Source organism: Salvelinus alpinus, chromosome 21 (genome assembly GCF_045679555.1).
Source record: "Salvelinus alpinus chromosome 21, SLU_Salpinus.1, whole genome shotgun sequence".
NCBI classification, from domain to species: Eukaryota; Metazoa; Chordata; class Actinopteri; order Salmoniformes; family Salmonidae; genus Salvelinus; species Salvelinus alpinus.
In genome coordinates, this window is record NC_092106.1 from 48,399,300 (window position 1) to 48,409,299 (window position 10,000).

At 45.1% G+C, this 10,000-nt stretch overlaps 1 protein-coding gene across 6 annotated transcripts in view; it reads left to right on the plus strand.

The window, feature by feature from the left end:
• LOC139548411 (rho guanine nucleotide exchange factor TIAM1-like) overlaps positions 1–10,000 on the plus strand; it is a 219,770-nt gene that overhangs the window by 95,713 nt on the left and 114,057 nt on the right. For 5 of the 6 annotated variants that reach the window (XM_071358094.1, XM_071358091.1, XM_071358090.1 and 2 more), the window contains 3 exons: positions 3,997–4,169; positions 4,985–5,209; positions 8,395–8,580. In XM_071358094.1, coding sequence (XP_071214195.1) covers positions 3,997–4,169; positions 4,985–5,209; positions 8,395–8,580 — 584 coding nt within the window. Of the gene's footprint in view, positions 1–709; positions 726–3,996; positions 4,170–4,984; positions 5,210–8,394; positions 8,581–10,000 lie in introns of those variants that run through there. The other variant, XM_071358095.1, reaches the window with a different exon arrangement.

Consider the following 10,000-nt stretch of genomic DNA (forward strand, 5'->3'; position numbering starts at 1 on the left):
TGTATCTATACACACTACAGCTACTGTATCTATACACCCTACAGTATATACTGTATCTATACACACTACAGCTACTGTATCTATACACCCTACAGTATATACTGTATCTATACACACTACAGCTACTGTATCTATACACCCTACAGTATATACTGTATCTATAAACACTACAGCTACTGTATCTATACACCCTACAGTATATACTGTATCTATACACACTACAGCTACTGTATCTATACACCCTACAGTATATACTGTATCTATACACACTACAGCTACTGTATCTATACACCCTACAGTATATACTGTATCTATAAACACTACAGCTACTGTATCTATACACCCTACAGTATATACTGTATCTATACACACTACAGCTACTGGGTCTGCCTCAAAGGTACCTACCCTACAGTATATACTGTATCTATACACACTACAGCTACTGTATCTATACACCCTACAGTATATACTGTATCTATACACCCTACAGTATATACTGTATCTATACACACTACAGCTACTGGGTCTGCCTCAAAGGTACCTACCCTACAGTATATACTGTATCTATAAACACTACAGCTACTGTATCTATAAACACTACAGCTACTGTATCTATACACCCTACAGTATATACTGTATCTATAAACACTACAGCTACTGTATCTATACACCCTACAGTATATACTGTATCTATAAACACTACAGCTACTGGGTCTGCCTCAAAGGTACCTACCCTACAGTATATACTGTATCTATAAACACTACAGCTACTGTATCTATACACCCTACAGTATATACTGTATCTATACACACTACAGCTACTGTATCTATACACCCTACAGTATATACTGTATCTATAAACACTACAGCTACTGTATCTATACACCCCACAGTATATACTGTATCTATACACACTACAGTATATACTGTATCTATACACACTACAGCTACTGTATCTATACACCCTACAGTATATACTGTATCTATACACACTACAGCTACTGTATCTATACACCCTACAGTATATACTGTATCTATACACCCTACAGTATATACTGTATCTATACACCCTACAGTATATACTGTATCTATAAACACTACAGCTACTGTATCTATACACCCTACAGTATATACTGTATCTATACACATTACTATCTACTGGCTCTATATACACTACAGTATGTACTGTATCTATAAACACTACAGCTACTGTATCTATACACCCTACAGTATATACTGTATCTATAAACACTACAGCTACTGTATCTATACACCCTACAGTATATACTGTATCTATACACATTACTATCTACTGGCTCTATATACACTACAGTATGTACTGTATCTATAAACACTACAGCTACTGTATCTATACACCCTACAGTATATACTGTATCTATACACACTACTATCTAACGCTTTACTTGACATATATTGTGTTATTTTATGGCTGGTTATGGACACCTACATAAGAGTGTCAAAACCTACCACACAAGGCAAAACATTCCGTTACACCATAGCCTACTTGTCATCAGTATGTTATATAATGTTTTCTGAAATTGACTATATTCAATGTGCACACATTGATGTCAGACATGCACCTACCCCAATGCTCTGTTGCTGATGACTGGGATGAATGCAGGACTAGATTTCAGGAGCAGGACAAGACACCCTGTTTTTGACCGATGATTGACATAAGGGCATGTACGTGATTGGCCTATCTGGCTTATATGATCATGATGGTCATAATGCTTGTGTACATATGTGGGTCATGACAGGTTATGAAGATATTATGACAGGTTATGAAGATATTATGACGGGTTATGAACATATTATGACATGGTTATGACTGTGTCGTAAAGTGTTATGATGCTGGGTATCAAGTAAATTGTTACTTATTATTATTACAATTATTACTACTATTATTACTATTGTTACTATTATTATTACTATTATTGTTGCTTATTATTATTACTACTATTATTACTATTGTTTATATACAATACTACTATTGTTATTACTTTTATTAGTATTACTATTATTAGTATTACTATTATTATTATTAGTAGTAGTAGTAGTAGTAGTACCATTATTATTTATATTATTATTACTATTATTATTATTACTTATTATTATTAGTAGTACTATTATTATTTATATTATTAATATTATTGCTGTTATTATTACTATTATTGTTACTATTAGTATTACTATTATTAGTATTATTATTAGTAGTAGTATTATGACTTATTAGTATTAGTACTATTATTATTTCTATTATCATTACTATTATTACTGTTATTATTATTGCTTTTACTATTATTATTTATACTAGTATACCCTGTTACTACTACTACTACTATTCCCTGTTACTACTACTACTACTATACCCTGTTACTACTACTACTACTATACCCTGTTACTACTACTACTACTACTTTACCCTGTTACTACTTCTACTACTTTACCATGTTACTACTACTACTACTATACTATGTTACTACTACTACTATACTATGTTACTACTACTACTACTATACCCTGTTACTACTACTACTACTATACCCTGTTATTACTGTTACTATACCCCGTTACTGCTATTATACCCCGTTACTACTACTACTACTACTATACCCTGTTACTACTACTACTAATACTATACTCTGTTACTACTACTGCTACTATTACTACTATACCCTGTTACTACTATTACTATATCCTGTTACTACTACTACTATACTCTGTTACTACTACTACTATTACTACTATACCCTGTTACTACTATTACTATATCCTGTTACTACTACTACTACTACTATACTCTGTTACTACTACTACTACTATTACTACTATACCCTGTTACTACTATTACTATATCCTGTTACTACTATTAGTGATACTGCTGTTACTACTACTACTACTACTACTACTACTACTACTACTATACCCTGTCCTTAGCCATACCCTGTTATATGCATACACACAGATGCTTTAAAAGACATTTCAGCAACACGCAGCTTGTATGAGTTTCTGAAGAGGTATTTCAATCTAATTTAGTACTGTATTCAGTAAAGTACATTTGTATTTATTAATGCCCGTGATACTGATACTGCCGCTTGACTGTATATGTTTCAAATCACATCCTATTCCCTATATAGTGCACTACAGGGCCTGGTCAAAAGTAGTGGACTCTATAGGGACTAGTGTTCCATTTGGGACTTAATCTAAATTTCACAGAGTAGGCCTTTAAACTCACTTGACTGGACCACATCAGCATTCTAGAGTCACATCAGCATTCTAGAGTCACATCAGCATTCTAGAGTCACATCACCTTTCTAGAGTCACATCAGTGTTCTGATGATGCGTGCTCCCTCCAGGAGAATCCAGGCCTGCACTACTTACTGTTGGCCACTGGAGAGCAGAATTAAATTGATTTAAAAAATCTAGCTATTATTTATTTAATTTGTGTTTTCTGCAGGGAAATGTCCCCCTGTAAGATATTTAAAGGAAGAAAGATATTACTTTCTAGAAATGAACATCACATTAAAGTGGCACTCCAGTCTCCTTTTCACATCATTTAACACTTGACTGACTTAACAAAAGGCACATTTCAAGTTCTCTACTGCTCCTCTGTTGTTCCTCAGGCAAGGGGGGAGGCTGATGACATCACCACTTCCCATCAGTCCATCTCCTTATTAAATGCCCTACACCTTGAAGTCTGCTGTTGTCTAAAAAAAAAAAAAAAACTATTTTGCTCAAAACATTTTATTTATTTTTTACCCTTGAGTGTGTACTTTACTGTATTTATATTTGGAATATCACTTTTCAACAGGAAAGGTTCTGAAAAAACTGGACGACATTTTTATAGATATTTATCAAATCAGTGCATTTTGCGCTTTGTGACAAATGTTGTAGGAAAAAGAGCTATATACTTACATGTGATTGATCAATTGATGGTTTTGAGTAACTTCCTTTTCCCCCCCCGTCTTCTCCCAGGATGCACTCTGTTCTTCTACGAGACAGACGGGCGGTCGGGGATCGACCACAACAGTGCTCCTAAACATGCGGTGTGGGCTGAGAACAGTATCGTCCAGGCCGTACCTGAACACCCCAAGAAGGACTTTGTCTTCTGCCTCAGCAACTCTCTGGGAGACGCTTTTCTCTTCCAGGTAGGTGGTGTGTGTGTGTGTGTTGCCTCTAACTCTCTAAGGGACACAATCCTCTTCCTTGGTCAGGAAGGCTGTGTCACCTCCACTATGTCACCTCTCTTGATCTTGATGGAATTGTTGTGTGAATGAAAATTCCTCAATTGATCTCAAAATGGTCTGATTTTCTATCTTAGATGTACAGTGTTCTAATCTGCTTGGTCATTCCTGTCGTCAGAGACCTGGCCTACTGTTTCTGTCTTCAGAGACCTGGCCTACTGTTTCTGTCTTCAGAGACCTGGCCTACCGTTTCTGTCTTCAGAGACCTGGCCTACCGTTTCTGTCTTCAGAGACCTGGCCTACCGTTTCTGTCTTCAGAGACCTGGCCTACCGTTTCTGTCTTCAGAGACCTGGCCTGCCGTTTCTGTCTTCAGAGACCTGGCCTGCCGTTTCTGTCTTCAGAGACCTGGCCTGCCGTTTCTGTCTTCAGAGACCTGGCCTGCCGTTTCTGTCTTCAGAGACCTGGCCTGCCGTTTCTGTCTTCAGAGACCTGGCCTGCCGTTTCTGTCTTCAGAGACCTGGCCTGCCGTTTCTGTCTTCAGAGACCTGGCCTGCCGTTTCTGTCTTCAGAGACCTGTTCTGTGTGATGTTAGTTGAAGAGGTAGATACTGTTAGTGTTCAGTAAAGGACTCAATAACCATTTGTTGGTAATGAAAATGCAGCTGTTGACAGTGAAAGGTGTCTATGACCCAGAAGATTAGCTCTTTATTGACTGTCTCTGACCACCTCTCCTGTCCATTAACCCTTGACCTCTAACCTCTGACCTCTAACCCCTGTAGACCTGCAGCCAGACGGAGCTGGAGAACTGGATTACGGCCATCCACTCGGCGTGCGCGGCGGCGGTTGCCAGGCAGCATCACCGGGAGGACACGGTGCGTCTGTTGAGGGCGGAGATTAAGAAGCTGGAGCAGAAGATAGACATGGACGAGAAGATGAAGAAGATGGGAGACATGCAGCTCAGTGCTGTGACTGATACCAAGAAGAGGAAGACTATACTGGACCAGGTGAGAGAGACAGAGAGATGAAGAAGATGGGAGACATGCAGCTCAGTGCTGTGACTGATACCAAGAAGAGGAAGACTATACTGGACCGGGAGGGAGAGATGGGAGATGGCCGTCTACGGCAGGGTGGAAGCTGCAGGAGTTGGGGGATGATGTGGCCGTCTATGGCAGGGCGGACGCTGCAGGAGTTGGGGGGTGGATGTGGCCGTCTATGGCAGGGCGGACGCTGCAGGAGTTGGGGGGTGGATGTGGCCGTCTATGGCAGGGCGGACGCTGCAGGAGTTGGGGGGTGGATGTGGCCGTCTATGGCAGGGCGGACGCTGCAGGAGTTGGGGGATGATGTGGCCGTCTATGGCAGGGCGGACGCTGCAGGAGTTGGTAGTCTGCTGGGGGATGAATATCAGCATGGCCTCTGTCTTGCTGTTGTTGAGTTGGAGGAAGTTGTTCTGCATCCATAGACCAGATTTCGTGTCAGGCTTGGTTTTAATGTACACCTGTATGTGGTCTGTGGAGCAGTGGAAATGGACACTGTTGTCTTGAAGATTTGGCCAAGTGGGAGCATTTGAAGAACGAAGACAGTGGGTCCTAGCACTAACCCTTGAGGAACACAGCAGGTTATGGTGGTCTTCCATTCAGCCACAAGAGCATTAGGGAGGTCGGGCACTGATGTTGGGCGATTAGGCCTGGCTCGCAGTCGGCGTTCCAATTCATCCCAAAGGTGTTCGATGGGGTTGAGGTCAGGGCTCTGGGCAGGCCAGTCAAGTTCTTTCATACCCAACAAACCATTTCTGTATGGACGTTGCTTTGTGCATGGGGGGAATTGTCATGCTGAAACAGGACAGGGCCTTCCCCAAACTGTTGCCACAAAGTTGGAAGCACAGACTCATCTAGAATGTCATTGCATGCTGTAGGATTAAGATTTCCCTTCACTGGAACTAAGGGGCCTAGCCCAGACCATTATTCCTCCTCCACCAAACATTACAGTTGGCACTATGCATTGGGGCAGGTAGCGTTCTCCTGGCATCTGCCAAACCCAGATTCGTCAGTCGGACTGCCAGATGGTGAAGGGTGATGCATCACTCCAGAGAACGCTTTTCCACTCCTCCAGAGTCCAATGGTGGCGAGCTTTACACCACTCCAGTCGACGCTTGGTGATCTTTCGCTTGTGTGCGGCTGCTCGGCCATGGAAACCCATTTCATGAAGCTCCCGACAAACAGTTCTTGTGCTGACGTTGCTTCAAGAGGCAGTTTGGAACTCGGTAGTGAGTGTTCGCGGCTGAGACGTTGTTGCTCCTAGACATTTCCACTTACAGTTGACCAGGGCAGCTCTAGAAGAGCAGAAATTTCGCACCTTTAAGAGGAAGAAGTTGGGAGATATGCAGCTCATTGGTGTGACTGATACCAAGAAGAGGAATTCTACACTGGGTCAGCTACTGAACCCGAGAAGGAGGGAGAAGGGGATAGAAAGAGATGGCTAATTGGCTGGCTGGTTGGTTGGCTGGCTGGTTTAGGGCCTGGTTGGCTGCCTGCTTGACTAACTGGCTGGCTGGTTGGTTGGCTGGCTGGTTTAGGGCCTGAATTGGCTGGCTGGCTGGTTTAGGGCCTGGTTGGTTGCCTGCTTGGCTGGTTTGTCTGCTGGGATGGCTGGCTGGTTTAGGGCCTGGTTGGCTGGCTGCCTGGCTGGTTGGTTGGCTGGCTGGTTTAGGGCCTGGTTGTCTGGCTGGTTGGCACACGCAGCTTGCAGGGTCCGGTTACACATTGTGCTGAACTGAATAGAAGTAAGCCCTGCTCCTCAGAAACACCAGTCTCTCCCAGACCCAGGCTGCGTCTCAAGTGGCATCCTATTCCATATGCAGTGCACTACTTTTGACCAGGGCTCTGGAATAGGGTGCTATTTGGGACGCAGGTCCATATCCCAGCCCATATCTGACAGAGGAATGTCCTGTATTCTCCCCCTTCTTCTCTGGGCTAGTTGGCAGAGGGAATGTCCTGTATTCTCCCCCTTCTTCTCTGGGCTAGTTGGCAGAGGGAATATCCTGTATTCTCCCCCTTCTTCTCTGGGCTAGTTGGCAGAGGGAATATCCTGTATTCTCCCCCTTCTTCTCTGGGCTAGTTGGCAGAGGGAATGTCCTGTATTCTCCCCCTTCTTCTCTGGGCTAGTTGGCAGAGGGAATGTTCTGTATTCTCCCCCTTCTTCTCTGGGCTAGTTGGCAGAGGGAATATCCTGTATTCTCCCCCTTCTTCTCTGGGCTAGTTGGCAGAGGGAATATCCTGTATTCTCCCCCTTCTTCTCTGGGCTAGTTGGCAGAGGGAATGTCCTGTATTCTCCCCCTTCTTCTCTGGGCTAGTTGGCAGAGGGAATGTTCTGTATTCTCCCCCTTCTTCTCTGGGCTAGTTGGCAGAGGGAATATCCTGTATTCTCCCCCTTCTTCTCTGGGCTAGTTGGCAGAGGGAATATCCTGTATTCTCCCCCTTCTTCTCTGGGCTAGTTGGCAGAGGGAAGTGGCTCCTTTCCCCCTCCACCCTGGCTCTAGCACCACTCGCCCAACAACTAGTACAGGACTGTGACTGAGAGGAGACACACTGATGAATAATGACAATGTGCTGCTCCAGTGCCCTGGTAAACACCATCCCATTAGACATGTTAGTAGAGCTACACAGCAGGTCAACAGCAGCCATTAGACTACAGAGCTGCAGGGAGCAGGCAGGTCAGTGGCACTTTAAACAACACGACTGGAAGCAGAGAATAGAGGAAGGGCTTGGACACCATCTTAGGGCTCCTTGGGGCCACTAACGAAAGGTTTTTGTTGGGGAGAGAGCGAGAGAGAGAGAGAGAGAGAGAGACGCGTCGCGGACGGAGAGACTTTGTGTGGGAGTCAGCCACGCTTTTAGATCCTGTAATAACAGCTAACAGCTCAGACGAGCTGTTAAAGGCTCTCATGCATCTCTCTTTCTCTCCGATGAGCACCAATTAAAGGGTCAATCTGGGATTCAATAAGACATCAACAAAACTGACACCCCGCCACTTGTTGTGATAAACATGTGAGTTATGGGGCTGGTGAAGTGTAACTACTTTGAAATTCATAGGCAGAGCTATGGATGCAAGGGCTGACCGGCCATGAGAAAATGATGTATGTACCGATCCTGGATTGCCCCGTTTTAACTGGGTTGTTGTTTGTGTGTTCTAGATCTTTCTGTGGGAGCAGAATTTAGAACAGTTCCACATGGGTCTGTTCCGGTTCCGCTGTTACCTGGCCAGTCTGCAGGGAGGGGAGCTGCCCAACCCAAAACGCCTGCTAGCCGTCGCCTCCAGACCGACCAAGCTGGCCATGGGGCGCCTCGGAATCTTCTCTGTGTCGTCCTTTCATGCATTGGTGAGTAGGATAGATGTGTGTACGCATAGGCGCACGCACGCACGCACGCACGCACACACACACACACACACCTACACACGCACGGACACACACTCACACCAAAACATCCCCTGTCCATCGCCTCTCGCCCCCCCCCACCCAAACTGGACAAAGCAAGTTAATTTTCACAACAAAGTACTAAAGTGATTGTCCAATTTCCCCCCCACCCCCCCCCCCCCCCATATTCATCTGTTTGCTGACCGGGGGAAATGTCTGTAAACATGTCAAATATATGATGTGTGCTATTTTCTGTTTGAGGGCTATCACCTGTTTTATTGATGCCAGCCTCCTCCGCATAGCTGAGGTCCTTGATTGTGGCTGCAGAACACAGGAGAAGCGTAGGTTGAAGCTGAAGGATAACATTGATTTGTTTGGGAGTAGAGTGTAGGCAGAGCAGCATGGTGCCATTGGTTGATCAATAGCTTCCTTGTTGCCAGACGCCTACATGGGGGCTGCGTCCCAAAATGGCATCCTATCCCCTTTATAGTGCACTACTTTTGACCAGGGCTCATAGGGTTCTGCCGCTCTGGTCAACAGTAGTGTAGTGTGTGTATATAGGGAATAGGGTGCCTTCTGGAAAAGCAGTCATGTTCTCTCAGAGCAGGTGGGAGTCAAATGACTCAGAGAGACAGCAGGAAGGTAGGAGTAACAAAAGATGTCTGAAATAACACTCCTTCACTCAGCTTTCTTCTGCGCTCGACCATCCCGCTGTCTTTATCTCCATCTCTCGACATTGATCTCTCTCTGGCTCTCTGGCTCTCTCGCTAGCTCTCTGGCTCTCTGGCTGGCTCTCTGGCTCTCTCGCTAGCTCTCTGGCTCTCTCTGGCTCTCTGGCTCTCTGGCTAGCTCTCTGGCTCTCTCTGGCTCTCTGGCTCTCTCGCTAGCTCTCTGGCTCTCTTGCTAGCTCTCTGGCTCTCTTGCTAGCTCTCTGGCTCTCTCTCTGGCTCTCTCTCTGGCTCTCTCTCTGGCTCTCTCTGGCTCTCTCTGGCTCTCTCGCTACCTCTCTGGCTCTCTCTGGCTCTCTTGCTAGCTCTCTCTGGCTCTCTTGCTAGCTCTCTCTGGCTCTCTCGCTAGCTCTCTCTGGCTCTCTCGCTAGCTCTCTCTGGCTCTCTCGCTAGCTATCTGGCTCTCTCGCTAGCTCTCTGGCTCTCTGGCTAGCTCTCTGGCTCTCTTGCTAGCTCTCTCTGGCTCTCTCGCTACCTCTCTCGCTACCTCTCTGGCTCTCTCTGGCTCTCTCTGGCTCTCTTGCTAGCTCTCTCTGGCTCTCTTGCTAGCTCTCTCTGGCTCTCTCTGGCTCTCTTGCTAGCTCTCTGGCTCTCTCTCTGGCTCTCTCTCTGGCTCTCTCTCTGGCTCTCTCTCTGGCTCTCTCGCTACCTCTCTG